This window comes from Rutidosis leptorrhynchoides, chromosome 5 (assembly GCF_046630445.1).
Source record: "Rutidosis leptorrhynchoides isolate AG116_Rl617_1_P2 chromosome 5, CSIRO_AGI_Rlap_v1, whole genome shotgun sequence".
Classification (NCBI taxonomy): Eukaryota; Viridiplantae; Streptophyta; class Magnoliopsida; order Asterales; family Asteraceae; genus Rutidosis; species Rutidosis leptorrhynchoides.
Genome location: NC_092337.1, coordinates 252,160,032 through 252,181,870, shown reverse-complemented (window position 1 = coordinate 252,181,870; position 21,839 = coordinate 252,160,032). Strand labels below are relative to the sequence as shown.

General features: G+C 31.6%; 1 protein-coding gene across 1 annotated transcript; it reads left to right on the top strand.

Annotated features, from left to right (window-relative positions):
* The first annotated feature begins 247 nt into the window (after nucleotides 1-247).
* Nucleotides 248-2,950, top strand: LOC139849343 (uncharacterized). The gene is made up of 4 exons (XM_071839002.1): nucleotides 248-327; nucleotides 1,597-2,026; nucleotides 2,130-2,270; nucleotides 2,318-2,950. Exons 1-4 carry the CDS (start codon nucleotides 248-250, stop codon nucleotides 2,948-2,950), a joined length of 1,284 nt encoding a protein of 427 aa, XP_071695103.1.
* The last annotated feature ends 18,889 nt before the right edge of the window (nucleotides 2,951-21,839 follow it).

Genomic DNA, 21,839 nt, shown 5'->3' with positions numbered 1-21,839 from the left:
GACATTACTGGGTTGTTGTGTTCATTGACATTACTTATAGTTTTTATTCATATATGTGAAATCTGTTGTGTTTTACTGATTATGTTTTTCTGTAACTTATGTTACTACCGCTGATGGGAATTGGATGTTTTATTCTTAAGATTTGCTTGATTTTGATGATTAATATATTGTGTAGTGTATTGTTAGTTTTAATTGTTATCATGTCGTCTAGAAAAAATCGTAAGATAGGAACTCATATAGTGGTACTATGTCTGATGATTTATCTGATATGTTAGGTGTTAGTTGTATATATCCAATGGTATTGTCACAACCGTTATACACTGATCGGTTTATAAATTATGATGATCGATTATTTGACGTACCGAATATTATGACAACATTTGTTGGTGAGATAGTATTGATGTTGTTCATAGTTTTTAAAAAAATGGTAGTGCTCAATGTAATTGCACATTTCGTCTGTGATTCTATTATGTGGTCATTGGTCAATACTTGCTACTGAGCTGCTATGCATTTTATGTTGTTCAGATTCATTTGAGATAATGTATTGGTGTTAGTATCTATTTGTCATTATTTAGGACTGCACTACTATGCTTTTTATAAGCTTACATATCCTTACTGAATCTCATGCTTTAATTGACCTTATATGCATGTATTATACTCTGGTAAGCATTTTTGTTTATGCTATATATATATATATATATATATATATATATATACATATATATATACATATATATATATATATATATATATATATATATATATATATATATATATATATATATATATGGTGTACTATGGTAACCTTATAGGCTTATTTGCAAAAACTTATGGGTGAGTTGATCTATACTCGTATGAATATTAATTATAAACGTTCAGGAAAAGCGGAGCAAAATGGAACGAATGCAACACACTGTTATTTAAACACGAACATCGAAGAGTTTCACCAAACGATCGACGAGTAAGCAAACCCTAAATACACCCTTATGTGGTCAACCACACTTGTAGAGACCGGATTAGATACTTTGATTGTTGGACCAATCTTGACATAAAGTAATAGTTAGAGGTTTATTTTGTGAAATTATATCTCAAATGGATTTGAGGAGGTGGAACGTGTGAACGGATAACAAGTGGGCTAGCCGTCATAGTTTTCAATTTTTCTTCTTCCTTGATTTATTCTAATAGATTCTAGACTTGATTATCCTAGAGTATTCTAGACTTGCTTAATGGACAAGTTTAATCAACTATAAATAGGGATAGTTGCTTTATGTAATAATATGATTATAATAAGAATTTTTCTATAATTGAAGAAGGATTTCCAATAAGTTCTTGTTCTTAAATTTTACTATTCTGTCTTATAATCTGGTACCAAATTTCTTCAATTGGTATCAGAGCTAAGTTACAAAAGGGATCGTGTTGTTGATCAAAAGGACTAGATCAATCACCAGATTCTAAGACAGAAAAATACGAGCGTCGATCGAAGACCATATTCATGGGAGATATTATCAATACCTCGGATGCAATCAAGGATACCAGCCATCTTACGTTCTAGTGCCCTATCCTAACTGCGACCAATTATCCCATCTGGTCGCTTAGGATCAAAGCGATTTTTAAGGCACATGGAATATGGGAATCAATTGAACCTGGAACTGAAGTCGATCAGAAAAAGGATAATGCTGCAATCGCTTATCTGTATCAGTCTTTACCTGAAGACTTGATTCTTCAAGTTGCAGGTTGCACCCATGCAAAGGAAATCTGGGATGCAATGAAGACCCGTCACCTTGGAGTTGAACGAGTAATGGAGGCTAGGCTTCAAACTCTTAAAGCTGAATTTGAAGCAGCAAGGATGAAAGGTAACGAAAAAATTGATGATTTTGCAGCAAAACTTTCTGGAATTGCCTCAAAATCATCTGCACTTGGAACCGTCATTGAGGAAACCATGTTGGTGAGAAAAATATTAACTGCCATACCAGAAAAATTCTTAAATATGGCAGCCACTATTGAACAACTGGTTGATCTCAAAATGGTGAAATTCCAAGAAGTTGTGGGTAGGCTAAAAGCTTACGAAGAACGAACCAGTCTAAAGACTACAAATAACAGCTATGACCAACTTCTGTTGTCCTATGAAGGATGGGACTAAAGAAAGAAAAGGGAAAACAACTTTGGTCGAGGTCGAGGGAATGGCCAAGACACCCGGGGTAGGCGCCGAGGTCGTGGACAGTTTGGTAGTCGAGGAAGGGGTTAAGGCCGCGGACAAAACTTTTTTGCTGGTAGACAAACAACTGAAAACTTAACTAAAGATCGATCCAAGCTGCAGTGTTTTCGATGTGATGCATTTGGACACTTCTCATCGGATTGTCCAACACGAAAGAAAAGAGAACAAGCAAATTTGACTCAAGCTAGAGCAACTGAACTACCAGTGGCTAATGATGACAAGCCTGCACTATTGATGTCCGTAGCCAATCAAAGAAGCGAGAAGGAAGTAATTCATCTAAGTGAAAAGAAGGATTTTCCAGCAAAGTATGAGTCACATGATGGTGGAGAAAACATGTGGTACTTAGATACTGGAGCAACAAACCACATGACAGGAAATAAAGGACTGTTTTCAAAACTTGATACGGATATTGGTGGTACAGTGAGATTTGGGGATAACTCATGTGTAGATATAGAAGGAAGAGGATCTATTCTTTTAACATGTAAGAATGGGGAACAACGTTTGTTGACCGACATACTTTATATCTCATACTTAAAAACTAACATATTTAGTCTTGGGCAAGCTGAAGAAGGGGGTTGTGTAATCTTGATCAAACATGGTTTCTTGTATATGTTTGAGGTAGATGGATCGCTGCTAATGAAGGTTCAAAGGTCCCCTAATCGGTTGTATAAAATTAATCTCGAGGTTGGGACACCAATATGTTTACATGCCAAGATTGATGATCCAGCATGGTAGTGGCATGCCCATCTCAGTCATGTGAATTTTGATACAATAAAGCGACTAGGGACCAACAATCTAGTGGATGGAGTGCCAGTTATTGACCACCCTACACAGATGTGCGAAGCATGTTTAGCAGGGAAACATTCATGACAAAGTTTTCCTGTTCAGACAACTTTAGAGCCCAAAATCCACTGGAGCAGGTTTATGCAGATCTGTGCGGACCCATATCCCCTGCCACCCAAGCTAGAAACAGGTACATTCTACTGATTGTTGATGATCACATCAGGTTTATGTGGTCTTTCATGTTAAAAACCAAAGGAGAGGCGTTTGAGCAATTCAAGAAATTCAAGGCGATTGCTGAAAATCAATATGGAAGGAAAATAAAGGTCCTTAGAACTGATCAGGGAGGAGAATTTACATCCAACGAGTTCAATCAGTACTGTGATTATGCTGGAATCACAAGATAGTTGACTGCACCTTACATGCCACAGCAGAATGGTATCGTTAAAAGGCGAAATCGAACAGTGATGAGCACAACAAGGAGTATTCTTAAAGCAATGGATATGCCACAAAGTTTTTGGGCTGAAGCAGTACGTCACTCGGTTTATGTTCTAAACAGGTTGCCCACAAAGATTCTGAAAAATCAAACACCATATGAGGCTTTAAAAGGAAGAAGAGTAAATCTTGATCATTTACGTGTGTTTGGATGTGTTGGATATGTGAAAGTACCTTCAGATCAAGTAAAAAAACTTGATGACAGAAGTATTCCTATGGTTTATTTAGGAACTGAACCAGGAACTAAGGCACATCGTATGTATGATCCCGAGAAGATGAAAATAGTAATCAGCCGAGATGTGGAATTTGATGAAGCACGCAAATGGGATTGGCATTTCGGAGTAGAATACAATCAAGAACCTAATCACAAAGGAGAATTCGTGATACATATAAACCCCGATGAAGTTGTCTCGGCTGATCAAAATTCCGAAAATGGGCCTACTGAACCAGGCAGCCCAAGTAGCTCATATAGCCCACAAAGCAGCAACTCCTCAAGTCAAGGAAGATCGACCAATGAGGAAAGCATAACCCATTCTGATGTTAGAAGTCCTGAAACAACAGTAAAACAACGAGGACCTATGCTGTCTCGTCTCCTGACAGATACAATCAATGAGTCAGATCCATCTATGGCAAAAGAGGAGACATATGATGATACACCACGTCGAGGTTGGAAAAATCAAAGTGATATATATGATCTTCTTCTTACCGAAGGAGAACCAACAAATTTCAAGGAAGCTACAAGACATAAAGAATGGAAGCAAGCTATGGAAGGTGAAATAGCTTCCATTGAAAGGAATAATACTTGGGAGTTAATGGATCTACCCCAAGGACACCGACCTATTGGACTAAAATGGGTATACAAAATTAAAAAGGATGCAAAAGGAAATGTCACATGACATAATGCACGGCTAGTTGCCAAAGGCTACATCCAGACACATGGTGTAGACTTTGACGAGGTATTCACACCCGTAGCTAGACTTGAGACTGTTAGACTTATTCTAGCTTTGGCAGCCCAAAGAGGGTGGGATGTTCATCACCTAGATGTTAAAACATCATTTCTACACGGTGACCTCAAGAAATAAGTCTTCGTATCTCAACCGGAAGGTTTTGTGATAAAGGGGAAGGAACAAAAGGTGTACAGACTGTCAAAGGCTCTCTATGGCCTGAAGCAAGCCCCACGTGCTTGGAATACAAAATTAGATAGAGTTCTAAAGGAATATGGATTTCAAAGGTGTAAGCTTGAACAAGCTGTATACACAAAAAGAAGGCAAGAAAGATCACTTTTGGTAGGAATTTATGTTGATGATTTGATTGTAACAGGTAATAACCCGGAGAAAATTAAACAATTCAAAAGGCAAATGGAAGATAAATTTGAGATGAGTGATCTGGGCTTACTTTCTTATTATCTCGGACTCGAAGTAATACAAGGCATAGATGGAATAAAAATTCATCAATCTAGATATGCTAAAAGAATCTTAGAGGAAGCAGGAATGTGGGAGTGCAATTTCACCAAATATCCAATGGGACCAGGTCTGAAGTTGATGAAAGATGATGGCAGCAAATGTGTTGATGCAACTGAATACCGAAAAACAATTGGATGCCTTCGGTATTTAACTCATACACGGCTAGATCTTGCATACTCGGTGGGATATGCAAGTAGGTATATGCAAACTCCTAAAATTACTCATCTTCAAGCTATTAAGCAAATTCTCAGGTATTTGAAAGGTACAGTAGACCTAGGTATTCACTATCGAAGGAATGGTAGCAATAAACTACTTGGATTTAGCGACAGTAGCTTCTCGGTGGACCCAGATGATGGAAAGAGTACTACTGGATTAGTGTTCTACTTTGATGATGGACCTATTGCTTGGAATTCACAAAAACAACAAACAGTGGCCTTATCATCCTGCGAAGCAGAATTTATGGCTGCTACTGCAGAAGCTTGTCAAGTAATATGGCTAAGGGGACTCTTAGCTGAAATAACTGGAAGAAAAAAAGAACAAGTTGTGATCAAAGTTGATAATAAGTCAGCAATATCATTAATGAAAAATCCGGTATTTCATGGAAGAAGTAAGCATATCGACACACGGTATCATTTCATACGAGAGTGTGTTGAAAACAAGAAGATTAAAGTTGAATACATCAGTGGAGATCAACAACGGGCTGATATTCTTACAAAAGCATTGCAAAAGTTAAAGTTTGCTGAAATGAGAGAGATTCTTGGGGTTCAAAGGATTGAAGACTCAAAGAAATAAATGATGACTCAAGGTCAAGATTGGGGGGGTGATTGTTGGACCAATCTTGACATAAAGTAATAGTTAGAGGTTTATTTTGTGAAATTATATCTCAAATGGATTTGAGGAGGTGGAACGTGTGAACGGATAACAAGTGGGCTAGCCGTCATAGTTTTCAATTTTGCTTCTTCCTTGATTTGTTCTAATAGATTCTAGACTTGATTATCCTAGAGTATTCTAGACTTGCTTAATGGACAAGTTTAATCAACTATAAATAGGGATAGTTGCTTTATGTAATAATATGATTGTAATAAGAATTTTTCTATAATTTAATTAAATATAAATAGGGATAGTTCTTGTTCTTAAATTTTACTATTCTGTCTTATAATCCGGTACCAAATTTCTTCATTGATAACAATCAGATTACACCGCATAGCAAAATTTCATTGTTTAAACTAAATCGAATTAACCTGATTACAGAAACGTCGTATGTCCCCAAAATCGCCACAGAAATGCCGCTTTAGAAACCCAAATTTTTTTGTTGGTGTGAGGCTTCGTATTTTTTTTTTTTTTATTGATTTGATGTTGTCCTGTTACAGAGTGCTTATTCGGTGCGTTACCTCTTTAGCAATTGTCACTTTGTTCTCAGGTAAGGTTTTTATTATTGATTTCAATTTCAATTGCTTCTGGTATTGTTTATATTTTTTCATTTATCGTTCATGTTTAATGATATTTGGTTAATTTTTAGGTTATCACCATTATTTTTAATTGAAAATTCAAGTCTGCCATTTGTCTTTAACTTTCGTTACGGTAATGTATTATGTTGTTTTTGTTCCTTAAATCAAGGTTTCTCCATGGCAATTCCGTCTTCATCATCAGGTTAGGTTTTCGTTCAAATTACTTTAGTTTTTTCTCTATACGTAAACGCATGTATTATGTGTATTTGTATATGCATATATGGATCGTTATATGTATGTTCATCAGTAGTTAGAGGTTAATGTGTTTTAGCATTCTGCTAGGGTTTAGTATTTGATTATTTTCTAAATTTTGCTTCATGTTCAGGATAAAACAAGATTTTGAGGACATTGTTGCAATTTGTTAGAAATTTGTTTAAATTATTAGAATTAAGACGCCTAAATTTAGTGATTCTATGTGCTCTGTTTATATACTTATAGTGAGAAGGTTATAAGGAGTTGTGAATATTTAAGCAATTAAGTGAAGAGAATTTATTATTCTTGGGTTCTTTTTGCTAAATCTTATTTTTAGTTTGTAAAAAATAGTGCCTGATACGCTGATATTAGTTTTCACTTAAGATGCAAATCGTTTGGGTTAAGTGTATAATGTGTCAAAATTTACTTAATGTTTTACTGTATGTATAAAATCATTTCAATTGTTGATGTCGTATGTATTATGTATATGATGACTTCTGCATGATGTCACATGCCAATGAGGTGGTATTGACATGGAAAAACCAAACTCGAGTATAAGCTATTATAGATGTCGAATGATGGAATAACTATTAGTTCAAGTTTATATATGTTGTAGTTAGTTGGTTTGACTTTAGCAACAACCAGACGGAAAAATAGTTAGAGGGTGGTTAAAAAGGCGAGAACAAAAGAAAAAAGAAGACAATGCAGCTCACAATGTGCAACTCCACATGTCAGTCTATGTCGTTACTATTGCAGCAGCTGCGACCACAATAGCTGCGACCACAATAGCTGCTTCCAAAAATGATGAACAAATGGCCAAAACAGATATGGCCGAAGCCTGGAGTCTTTGCTGCCACTTTACCTGAGGCCCAATGTGTGGAGAGCGCTGAATTATTTTTAAATTCGCTAACATCTTTCTGGTACTTCTATTTACTTCATTAGATAGTCTTTGCTTACCTTTGTACTAATAATGTGTTCGGTAGTAGTATAAACTGTATTTTATATGATGACCTTCTTTTGTAAAATTTTTTTAAGTATACAGTACTTAAAAATATCATAAAAACTACAAAATACATACAGTTATAGTGAGCTATGGTTTTACTATAATTTGTTTTGAAATTTTAAGACCTTGCTATTATATTATTATATATTATATATATTCTTTAAACATCAGGCAAAATGATAATTTTTTATTATTGTAATATTTTTTTGGTGACTTGGAATATTACAAGTCATAGTATATACAATATGAAAAATATAGGTAGTAGGAATGTTGGATACATTTCTATGTTGTATGCCCAAAACTTAAGTGCAGGCTTACAAGTCATAGTACATACAATATGAAGACAGTAGATAGTTGGATACATTTCAATGTCATTTACCTAAAACTTAAGTGCACTACAAAAACACCAAGTATCACTTACTTTTACTATTGCCTATATTGTGAAGGAGTAAAGGAGGAAGTATGAAGAAGGTTATTAAGAAAGATAGCATTGAGCACCCTTGATATTTATGGTTTAAAAGTAGCTTTCAGAGAAGTCTATATGGTTAACCTATGTATGGTATCATAACAAAAGAAAATGCCAAACATTTTTTCAATTATCAGTGAATTAAAAAATAATATTGATAGGCTAAAAAAGATTTATAAATATTACTACTTTGTACTTATGATTAGACGCAGATCCTTATTTATCTTTAACTTTTGTAAATAGTATTTTGTCTCTGTTAATTTTTCGTACCTGTTTCTTCTACAATACAGGTTTCAGGTAATATTTGAAAGTAAACATGACTCATATTACAATTAGCTTCTATAGTTAGTTAGTTATGCTAATCATGCTATTTTCGAACAAAGTAGATGATGGCGATTGTATTTGTCGTTTTAGTATTTCATACATTGCTCATTGTGCAGGTCCATCACAATTCTATTGAGATGTTGGCGATTGTAGTTGCACCAGAATAAGACGATGATCGTCATTTTCAAGTTAGTTAATGAAATACAAAATATACTTTTATATACTACAACTACCAAGCTATTATCATACCGTACAAATAACCTTGCATTTGTCATATACAGTGACAGTGTTATTGAGCCGACGTTGTGAAATGAACAAGAAACACACTTTGACATAGAGACATATCAATTATTGGAGAAGCCAGTAATAATCGATGCACGTTCAAGATGAGTCCATGATTATAAAGGTACAAATACACATGTATGTCGATTACAAAAGAAAGTTGCCCTAGAATTGTATATAGTCTGCTAGAAAGTAAACATTTTTGACAAAATTTGATAGTTCTTGGACCAAAACAAAAGGAAGAGTCTTCAACTGAAACCCAAATTTTAGTATACAAAAAGCAATCTAAAATCAGAAAAAATATGTTCTCTGCAGCTGGCGAAGAACCTGAAGCACTTACCGACGAACCAGTCTGAAACACCATTTTCACCCTCATTTCCAGAACAGCTCGCCACGATTATATAATATCTAGAATTCTAGATCTTATTCGTCCCCTTGTCCGAACCGCCAATCATCCCAGTATAATAGAAGAAGTTAACGAGCTTCGCGCTCGAGTGGTGGCTCTAGAGAATATGGTGCAATATCTACAAGCATCAGCAGCATCAGCAGCATAACCAGCACCACCAGTACCATCAACATCACCACCAACAGCATCAGCTTCAACAACAACATCTGCATTCCACGCCTCAACATCACACTCAGTACCTCGAATATCAACATCATACGCTCATAAATACCGAGGAATATTAGTAATAGTAAGTTAAGATGTATTGACTTATTTTTCCCAAAGAATTATATATGTATACTATATATATATATATATATATATATATATATATATATATATATATATACATATATATATATACATATATATATATATATGGTTTAATAAATCATTTCGTACTAAGCTATTACATGTGAATCTTAACTAGTATGTACTACTTAGTTAATTCATATCACTAATATGCTATGATGCACATCTTTTGTTAATAACTTAACAATCGTTAATCACTGCTTCAGCACAATACACTCCATTTCATAATAAACCACGTGTATTACTCAAATACATGATTGATTGTATACTTTCATTTTCGATGTACTCGAAACTTTCTAGAAAACATTATTCGTGCCTTGTGAATTTCACAAGAATTCCACGAGCACTAACATCATATACCGAGGTATATCAATAACAATGAATGATGAAGTATTGATTCATAACTTCATTTAATCCGCGACAATTATGAAATCTCTAAAGTTTTGAAGATTATTTATTCTCGTTTCAACCACAAATCAAATAAGTTTAATATTATATTAACTCATTAAACCTATATTATATCTGAAGAGTACATATAGAACGTATATCTTCATAAAGATTGTAATATTCTTTTGTACAAACTGTTAATTGTGAAAATATTTTAACGGGTAGGTAATACCCAAGAAATATTTAGATTTGACATTAATATGTTACATTGTACATTCTTCCATTCTGATTCAGCAGTTATTAACTATACTACTTACATTCACATGACATATGTATACGTTCACTAAAGAATAACCATTTTCAATTACATATTCTGATTTTGACATATTAGAATCCATGTAAAGCTTTAGCAGGTGTTATCTTCCTAAAGATCACTACATTCATGAATTATATTCATTCGTATTCTATGATGAATTATCACATTAAACCACCGAAATTTTCATTCATTACTTTTGAAATCAACAACGCCTATTCGTCAACCATTAGATCCGTTGACGATTACAATCAGCGTTTAATCATCTAAAAATAAAATTTCTTGAAACCATCTTAGATTGATAACCAACGATTCAAATATGGTTGCATTAAATGCAGAGGAAACATTGTAGAAGGTCTTAAGGGCCAAAAGTTTGATGATAAAGAATGGTATAAACTCATATTTGGAACTGGAAAACGGATTGAGCAAACTATGAAGGAGGCTGTGGACAAATCACAAGGACTAAACATGCCTTCAAAGAATCCAAATGATTCAGTATCTGCTGAAGTCATTAACGAATACCTTGCTCCTGACACTAAACCTTTACGGACAAATCTTCTTTATCGTCCTTCGATATTAGAAATTCTAAGATATTATCGTATCTTTCGTTATAAATATCCTCTATATTTCTGAAGATATCTTCATAACGATTCTTGTCCGCAATTAATTATCTATTTGCGATATCATAAAGGAAACTATTTAGTTTCTATATTCTGTAAAATTCAAGTTTAAATTATAAATGTTTTGAAGAAGTGTTGGAAATTAAAGCATGAGTTAGTATAATATAATGACGTCAGGCCAACGTGATTATATTGCAGTAAGTCATGCTAAATTTTTAATGGAAGATGATGATTCATAGACTTTATAATCATCATTTTCCATGTTACACGACTCTTACATTCTATTTAATCTCTGAACATATCAAAAAAATATATTCTTGATAGTTCTATTCTCCGTAATTCTAGTACTTTAACAAATCAAATCATGATATTATGTTCCTTTCTACTTAGAACATTAGGTTCATTCGAAACTTTATACCTACAAATTCTGGACCATTACTCGCTTAACTTAGAGTCGAGAAGAGAATAAAAAGGCAAAGAGCTCCGACATATAAGGGAAAATACAAAGCCCGATAACGTCACCGAAATTACAAACCGTGTATATCGATACATATTGCAACGTAAAGACACAGGAGAATTAAAAACATTATAACCCCAAGGGAATAGTAGAAGAAAACAAATTCCTCTGGTGGTAAATGAAAAAGAAGAATGACTGTATATATGGTCAATATAATAACAAGTATCAATACTGGATTGATCATATTAACAACTCTTTTGGAAGTATGAATTGAGGAAGAAAGTATAGAAGTGGTGAAGATAATGAAACAGAAGAAGCTAATTTATAGCAAAATTCCAAACACAGCAATTCACCGCATTTAATCAAAGAAATCTCAAATTTCTTAATTACCGGAGAATCAAATCTTATAGATTACGAAGATTTCTTTAAATCCCTTGAATTCCGAAAATCAAACGTGACTACGTCAAAAGTTAAGGCAAACATTTAATTTCCTCATTTCAATCTTTTACGATAACTTTGTTTATACTCTTCCTATAATCGAATCATTTTATCCATATTATTCGAAGGTGATAAAACTCTATTTATCAACTCATATTCTTCATGAAAACATTTTTATTGTTAGCCATGATGACCACAATCAAATTTCGGGACGAAATTTCTTTTAACAGGTAGGTACTGTAATGACCCGAAAAATTTCGTCTCATTTTTAACTTAAATCTATAAATGATTTCATAATTCAGACACATTAAGCAAAGCCTTTCAACCTGAATATCAAAATTTTTAAACTGTTTTCATGATATCATGAAACTTCGACAAATTCTGACGGTTCACGAACAACTAATTGTAAATAGATACATTATCAATCTATATATATATATATATATATATATATATATATATATATATATATATATATATATATATATCAACTACCCTATATTTGAATTATACATATAAATTATTACATTATTAGTATTATTATTTTTATAGTTATTAATATCATTATTAATATTAATATTATAATTAGTAGTAAAATTTTGACTTTAGTTATTATTATGATTATTAATATTATTATCATAATTACCATTATCATTATCAATAATAATTAATATAGTTATTATTATTAATATAAAAATAATACCATTTATTATTATTATCATGAATTATTTCTATTATTATTATCAATATTATTACTTTTATGTTATCAAATTATTATAATTAATATATTTATCAATAATTAATATTAATTAAAAATAAATTAAAAAGTCAAATAAAGAGTACTATAATTATTATTATGTGACGACCCGGGAAATTCCGACCAAATTTAAACTTAATCTTTATATGATTTCGATACGATAAGCAAAGTCTGTAATGTGAAGTCTCAAAAACTTTGAACTGTGTTCGTGTATACATTTGACCTTGACCATTCCCGACGATTCACGAACAGTAGTTGTAAATAAATATGTAAATATATATATATATATATATATATATATATATATATATATATATATATATATATATATATATATATATATATATATATATATATATATATATATATCTTATATAGGTTCATAATATATATATATATATATATATATATATATATATATATATATATATATATATATATATATAAATGATTCTATTAGCAATTATTATGTTGAAACATATATCTAAAACATATAAATGTTAAATATTCAATAGATGTATTTGTATAATATATGATATAGTTATTAGATATTACAAAATTAATAAATTGTAATATCAAATGTAATTACAAGTTAAATCTAATTGTTTTATTATTGCTGACACATTTGATTTATTATGTCATTATTATTATTAACATTAACATTATAATTATAATTATCAATGTTAATATCATTATTATTATAACTAGTAATAAAAATTATAATTTTTGTTATTATAAGTATTAATATCATTATTATTATCTCTATTATTATAATTAGTATTATTATTAGGAAATAATACAATCTGTTATTAATAATATTAGTATTTATTTATTATTATTAGTATTTATCAGTATTAGTAATATATTATTAGTAATTAGTATTATTATTATTATTACTAATACATATATATCATTTATAATCTATAAAAACAAGTATGAATCATTTACATGTTTCAATCAAACTGTAATTTGTTTTATAACCTAAAAAAATCGTACAATTCAAATTCTAAATTCAACTTCAGATCACTATCAACTGTTAAAATCTTTGTTTTGATCCATAAATTGTTGAAAATTGATATCAGATGGTAAAATTCTGTTAGACATCAACGTCTACTTTAATAATTTTTTCTTCCTTTCTCTGTTCTTCAACTCCAATTACGTTTGCCAGTACATAATATCCCAATCAAATGTAACTTTGCTATTTCACATCTTAATCATCAACTTTATAAGTATAGGTATATGTGTAGGAGTTAGTTGAGTAGAAACACATAGCCATCACCACCCATCTAATTCACCTTCTTTGCTCATCAAACTCAATTCATGTTATTCTCTGCTTTCTTTGCTAGATGACACCTTTCACCACTTTGGAAACTAGACTCACTAAGTGATGCTGCAGGCCACTGTTTCTGATTCTGTTCGTCCCATCGAAGCCACCATTTTTTTTTCTTCACCCCTCTTCTTTGTGAGCACACCCAAGTAATCACCATTCTTGGCTTTTACTTCTGTTTCCTGTTTTCGATTTGAGACCCCATGATTATCACCACCTTGTATCCTCTCTAAATCGAAGCATCACTTTTGAATCACTATAACAATCGTCGCCCTCAAATTCTCTTCATCACCTTCATCCAATCACCACCCCATTCGCCACCTTGAAATCCGCTTTTATCAAACCATCGAAAACCATAAACCATTGCAAACTTTGCTATTTTTTTTATTCGAAAGATACCACCTTCTTGTTTCTGGAAAGTTGTGGTCATATTTACCAAACACAAATATAGCCGGTTATATAGCCCCATATTTTTTTTAGTCGAGCATTTTAAGGTGAGATTTAACTACATTAAACATTAAACATATTTTTTTTATAAAGGTAGGATTAGTTTAAACATGGTGGCTGACAATGGGAGATAAAAGGGATATTGGATTCGTTTTTTTTTTTTTATTTAAGGTGGGACAAACCCCAAATTATGGCGGACAGATTGAGCATTATTAGTACGTACTATATATTTTTTTTGTAACTTTGCAACGTGGAATTCCACTAAGTTAATACATCTAGGGTTTGGCCAAAACAAAGAAACAAAGATTGGGTTGTTTGATTTGGGCCATCGTATTTTATTTGGGCCGTGGACAGAAATAATTTTTTTTAAACCGTGACCGAGTTGAAATTCCTGTTTAGCCAGACGAAAAATCATGGTGATGATGGTGTAAGAGCATGGTGATGAGGATGACAAGGAGATAAATGATGAAGATGACATATACCGTAAGTGATGATAAAATACAGTGAATGATACTTTTGGGTTGAACGAAACCTTTAAAAGGTTCATGGATATATTTTATTGTTGGGTCGTGATCCCAACTCTTTTCCTTTTCGGTTAGACTAAAACGAGAATGATGAGGGTAATAAAGAATACATAATGAAAATAGCTTAAGTTTAAATGATGAGTGATGATGTTTTGATTATGAAGAAGAAGATGACAACAGAAATTAAGTTAAAAGATTTAAAGGTTATAGTTGAGACAGAAATGATTACACAGACCAATGGTTTGGAGTGTGTATGGTTAAACGTGCAGTTGCGGGTTCGAGCTTCGTCAATGGCTATTTTTTTTTGGAAGCTTTAACAATCTCTTTTAAGGTAGTATTTATATTTATTACAATTATTATTATTATTAACATTATTGATATTATTGTTGTTATCATTATTGTTAAGTAAAAGTATTATTAATATTATTATTATAAATATCATTATTATTATCATTATTATTATGAATTTCAATATTAGTAATATTATTATTATTATTATCATTATTTGTATTACTAATATTACCATTAATATTATTATTATTATTACAACAAATATTATTTAAATAAAATATAATTATTACATATAACATAACTATATTAATATTTTACAATAAATACTAATTATTTATCTAAAGTATATAAATAAAATATAGTTAATTAAATTATTATTGAAATATATAATTTACAAAAATAACAATTAATAATAATATATAAATTTTGTTCGATTACAAGTATATGTTTTAATATACATATTAATGATATAGGTTCGTGAATCCGAGGCCAACCCTACATTTGTTCAATATCGTCATATGTATTTTTACTACAAAATACAGTATGGTGAGTTTCATTTGTCTTTTTACCCTTTATATTTTTGGGCTGAGAATACATGCGAAATTTTTATAAATGTTTTACGAAATAGACACAAGTAATCGAAACTACATTATATGGTTGAATGATCGAAGCCGAATATGCCCCTTTTAGCTTGGTAGCCTAAGAATTAGGGAACATCACTAATTTTGAGAATTAGTGCACGCCTAATTGACGCGAATCCTAAAGATAGATCTATGGGCCCGACGAACCCCATCCAAAGTACCGGATGCTTTAGTACTTCGATGTTGTTTTATATCATGTTCGAAGGATTTCCCGAAATGATAGGGGATATTCTTATATGCATCTTGTTAATGTCGGTTACCAGGTGTTCAATCCATATGAATGATAGTTTTGTCTCTATGCATGGGACGTATATTTATGAGAAATGAAAATCTTGTGGTCTATTAAAATGATGAAAATGATTATTTATGTTAAACTAATGAACTCACCAACCTTTTGGTTGACACTTGAAAGAATGTTTATTCTCAGGTATGAAAGAAATCTTCCGCTGTGCATTAGCTCATTTTAAGGATATTACTTGGAGTCATTCATGACATATTTCAAAAGACGTTGCATTCGAGTCGTCAAGTTCATCAAGATTATTATTAAGTCAATTATAGTTGGATATATTCTGAAATGGTATGCATGTTGTCAACTTTCGATGTAAAGGAAGTTGGTCTTTTAAAAACGAATGCAATGTTTGTAAAATATATCATATAGAGGTCAAGTACCTCGCGGTGAAATCAGCTGTAATGTATTCGTCCAGATGGATTAGGACAGGTCATAAAATATTATCCCTATTATTATTATTATTAGTAATTTATTAAAAGTATTATTAATTATAAATATATTTATATTTAATTATTATTATATCAGTTAAATACAAAAAATCAGATGTAGTGGATTATGCTTTCAAAATTTTTTTTCTTTTCCTTCTGATTAACTTGATCTGAGTAGATTACACGTATGATTTTTGGTTTCTATCGATTCCAATCTCCATTACAAAACAAATATCAGTGGATTCAATTAGGTATTAGTAGGTAATTTTTTATTTATTTATTATTGTTTTCTGTTTCTTCCTGATCAAACAGTCGACACCCAATTTCTTTATATAATCGATTACCTGTTATGATTATTGAATTCATTCGACCTTCATCTATCATCAATATCAATCATCAACTATAACAGCTTCATATTATCGAATTCAACATTAAAATTTGGGAAGAACATAGCTTTTGCCCTGTACGCGTTTTAATTTTTTGAAAAAGCTCCAATTCGAACGAAATTTAAAAATCTAAAGGAATCGTTTATGTAATCTTTCTGCAAAATCTCAGGTTTTAATTCGTTTTATTGAATTTGAATTTTAGAGCCAAAGTTTCTATTATAAAAAGTCAAACATTTTTCTTTGATCAAATTCGAGTTATCTGATATGTTTCAGGATCAATTAAGGATTTAGATAGTTTATAATGAAGTTTTAGAGTATAATTCATGTTATAATCATAAGCTAAAAACACCTGGAATTCGAAAATCAATATTTTTTTTTATTTAAGTCGTGCGATACAGCAGCAGGCTGTTCATCATATTTTTTTTTATTTTTTTTTAATTCAAACAACCAATTAAAACGTGTATGTTTATTAATGAATCGTAAAACCGTTTTTGTATTCCTTGATATGTGTAAACGGGTTCCAGTCGATTTAAATCTGCAAGGAAGAAGAAAGGGAACCAGTAATTCGGGTTATAAATAATTCAAGTGAGTCTAAATCATAAACTCTGAAATGGCTTGAATGGTTTGAGTGTTTGTTGGGTTAGCGAGAGGTCTCGGGTTCGATTCTAGGCATGGGCAGTTTTTATTTTAAAAGCCTAATCAAAGGTTCGTGAATCCGAGGACAACTCTGCACCTATTCAGTGCCATCATACTCGTAATTACTACGAAATATCATACCGTATTGTGAGTTTATAGATCCGTTTTACTATTTACATTTTTGGGCTGAGAATACATGCGCAACTATTATAACTGTTTTACACGCTAGACACAAGTACCAACTTTAAACTATGCTATACTCGGCTATGTCTGACTAAGTCCCTAACCGACAAGTATAAACACAACTTGTCTTTGGGGCAAACTATGAACAACTTTTAGATCTACGTGATCTACTAATTGGTCCCTGCGAGACCAAGCTTATGAATAATTTTTGGATCTATGTGATCTACTAATTAGTCCCCGCGAGACCAAGCTTATGAATAACTTTTAGATCTGCGTGATCTACTAATTGGTCCATGTGAGACCAAGCTTATGAATAACTTTTGGATCTGCGTGATCTACTAATTGGTCCATGTGAGACCAAGCTTATGAATAACTTTTGGATCTACGTGATCTACTTTTTAGTCCCTACGAGACCAAATTTTTGAACAACTTTTGGATCTACGAGATCTACTAATTGGTCCCTGAGGCCAAGCTTATGAACAAAAATCTTGTGGTCTAACACTATTACTGAAATCATTATTTATGACAAACCTATGAACTCACTCAACCTTTGTGTTAACACTTTAAACATGTTTATTCTCAGGTACTTAAATATTGCTTCCGCTGTATATCTGCTGTTTTGATGAAGATTGCTTGCCATGCTTGAAGTCTTCATTACATATCATACCAATTAAAGACATTTAATGCATTGTTCATTAAATACAATGTAATCTATTTATCTTCCGCTGCAAAACTCAATAAAACGTCTCATATAGAGTCGTTCTCGTTTATACAACTGTGATTTGATATATTTAGTGACGTTATTCTTCCAGGCCCTATCTGGAGGACGTCACATGTTCACAAGTATATCGACGGGGGTTTTTAGCTTCATTATTTCAAATTTACATTTTTTTTATCGAAAAGCAAGCAACAATAAATTAAATAGAAAAAACAGTATAACAGAGGCCGAAAACAGCCAGAACATGAAAAGAAAAACAAAACAAAGACCAAAAGCATGAAAAATAGGCGAGGATGCGGAGGTCTCAACACCAACCTACTACAACTAGATAGTAGGTTTTGTTTTTCTCTTTTAGATGTCTGTTCTTCGCACTAATTTTATTTTTGAGATTGCACATTTTTTTCTAACTCATCAAGACTTATTTGTGTTTTCTTTTTTTCTTTTTTTTTATAAATACGAATGCTCATATAAAATTAAGACGTTTTCAAAAAGAAAACGTCACCAAACGGGATAATACAAACACAAGGACCAGAACAAGTCTCGTACCTAGAAAACTATACCGATACAAAATGAATAAACTATCCATAACCGAGACTCATCCAACAAAATCAATCAAGCAACACTAACGATACTGTAACGACCCGCACTTTTCCGATCGTTCTATACTTATGAGATTAATATTTACATAAATTAAACCTTACCAACATGATAAGCAATCCAAATTGTTGAGACTTATGTTTTTGAAAAGAGTTTTACACAACGTTTGACCGTCTAGTTTGACCGATGATATCACGAACTATACAATATATGATAATTATACATACATATTTAACATGATCTAAGGATGTTTTAATATCTCATTTTGTATTAATAACAAAAGTCATAAGTATATTTTGAAACTACTAACTTAAGTTTTCAAAACAATAACCTACGTAACGTTATTTGACATAAATACTGATGATTTATAATGTTTATACATATATCGTATAAGTAATGTATTTAATCATTTTTAAAGGGCTTTTATACATAAAACAATATAAGTATATTTACAAAAGATAGTTATATTTGAATTCTCGTTCCGTTTCTTCAATAATCCTATACGTATATCTAGGGTACTATACACAGCTTCTAGAAGTATTTACTATTGGTATATACCAATAGAAATCTTCAATTATTGGAATAATATGTCATTCATGACATAATAAATTTTAACTTATCTTAGATATTTTCACTAAAAACCAAATTTTCAAGCCTATAAATAAGCACCATTTCTAACTCATTTTTACACATTCATTTTCCAAATTTTACTTCCAATTTTCACACACACTTGCAAGAACTCTCTCAACTTTTATTTTACTACTTCTTTCCAGCAACTTTACATTTTAAACTTGAGGTAAAAACTCTACTTCAACTCTTTTTCAATTCATATATTTAAAGCTATATATATAAGAGTTTATAAACTAGAACATAGTTTGAATGATTTCAAACTTGTTCGCAAACTAAATAGATCCTTCTAACTTAAATTTTAAAATACTTCAAGACCTGTAACATATCTTAATTATATGCTAACTTAACAAGGTATAACTTGGTTTTTCAAAGAACATCTTAAAAACTGAATTTACGACGTCGGAGTGCAACCGGGGGCTGTTTTGGGTTGGATAATTAAAAACCATCTTAAACTTTGAATTGGAGGTTTATTTTCTGGAAAAATGATTTTTACTATGAATATGATAACACATAAAAATTTCATGATTTAACTCAAAGTATAAGTATTTTTAGAAAAATAATCATTTAAGGTTGTTTACATGATGGAAAATGATTAACTTCATAAGTTTCACTAAAGTTTGACCTATGACCTGTGATTTCGAATACAAACTAAGGTATTTACAGTTCATAGTCTTAAAGAGGGACTCGATCCAAGGAAGTGACAAGTTGAATCAACGAAAACGGAGTTGTAACGAAGAAACTATGACCAAAACGAGATCGGATATCTAAGACTTGTTTAACTTCGGGATTAATTGGGAAAAATTAAATAAAATCACATATTTCTAAGATAACATGATATTTTATATATATGTACTTATAATTCAATTTTATATGGTTCAGGATCACCCGCAAACAACACGAGAAGATTAATCATAAGATCCCATGTTTGTACGCAACACGTCATTTGACAACACCGGTACTTTATGTACGCAACACGTCATTTGACAACACCGGTACCGTGGGTCAAGATTAATCTCGACCAATACATATACGATGGGGTTTTATTTATTTCGTTAGGGGTTTTATTTATTTCATTGCGGGTATATTAAACATCTAAAAATGAACCATTAAAATTGAATTACTAACAACGAACTGCTAACTACGGACTAAGGAATTATTTAAAGTATTAAAAGTATAACAAGTATATATATGTGACGTTTGTTTAAAAAGAAAAGGTATTGATATATTATATATGGATAGGTTCGTGATATCAACCGGAGACCAAGTCAAATTATATATATATCTTCAAGACGAAAGTGAGTATATAGTCCCACTTTTAAACTCTAAATATTTCGGGATGAGAATACATGTATTTTATGTTTTACGTTATGGACACAAGTAACTGAAAAATATATTCTACGTTGAGTTGTACCACTGGCATACTTCCCTGTAGCTTGGTAACTGTTATTTACAGCGGTATTGTAAACGCGAATCCTGTTGATAGATCTATCGGGCCTGACAACCCCAGCCGGACTGGACGACCAGTATTCAACGGTTGCACAGTACTTCGTTTCGTGACTACACTTGGTACGGTGTAGTAAGATTTCATAATAAAGGGAATATGCGACGTGATTAAATGTTAAGTATGGTTACCAAGTGCTCAACCACTTAGAATATTTTTATTAAACTGTTTATATACGAAATCTTGTGGTCTATATATATATATTGCTGCCGGCATTAAACCTATATCTCACCAACTTTATGTTGACGTTTTAAACATGTCTATTCTCAGGTGATAATTAGAAGTTTCCGCTGCATCATGTTGAATCTAAGCAGGATCTTGCGTACGCATATTTGTGTCAAAAATAAGACTGCATATCCAAGAACTTGTGTTGTAAAATATGCTAGAAATCGGGTTGTTATTATCATTTGTAAAGTTTGTAAGTCGAAGATTATCGCTAAACGATAATCATCTTTATTTTGTCCAAAGCTTGTATCAAAAATAAGGATCATGGTTTGTAATGTATAATATATGCAGTTTTTCTTTAAAAAATGTCGCATATAGAGGTCAATACCTCGCAATGAAATCATACGTTATCTAACACGTTCTTATGGTTAAGGACGGGTTATGACATGTGGTATCAGAGCGGTGGTCTTAGCGAACCAGGTTTGCATTAGTGTGTCTAACTGATAAGTCGTTAGGATACATTAGTAAGTCTGGACTTTGACCGGGTCTGATTTAAAAACCATTGCTTATCATTGTTGGTTAAAATTTATATGTAAATATTATGTAGTACTAATGGGTT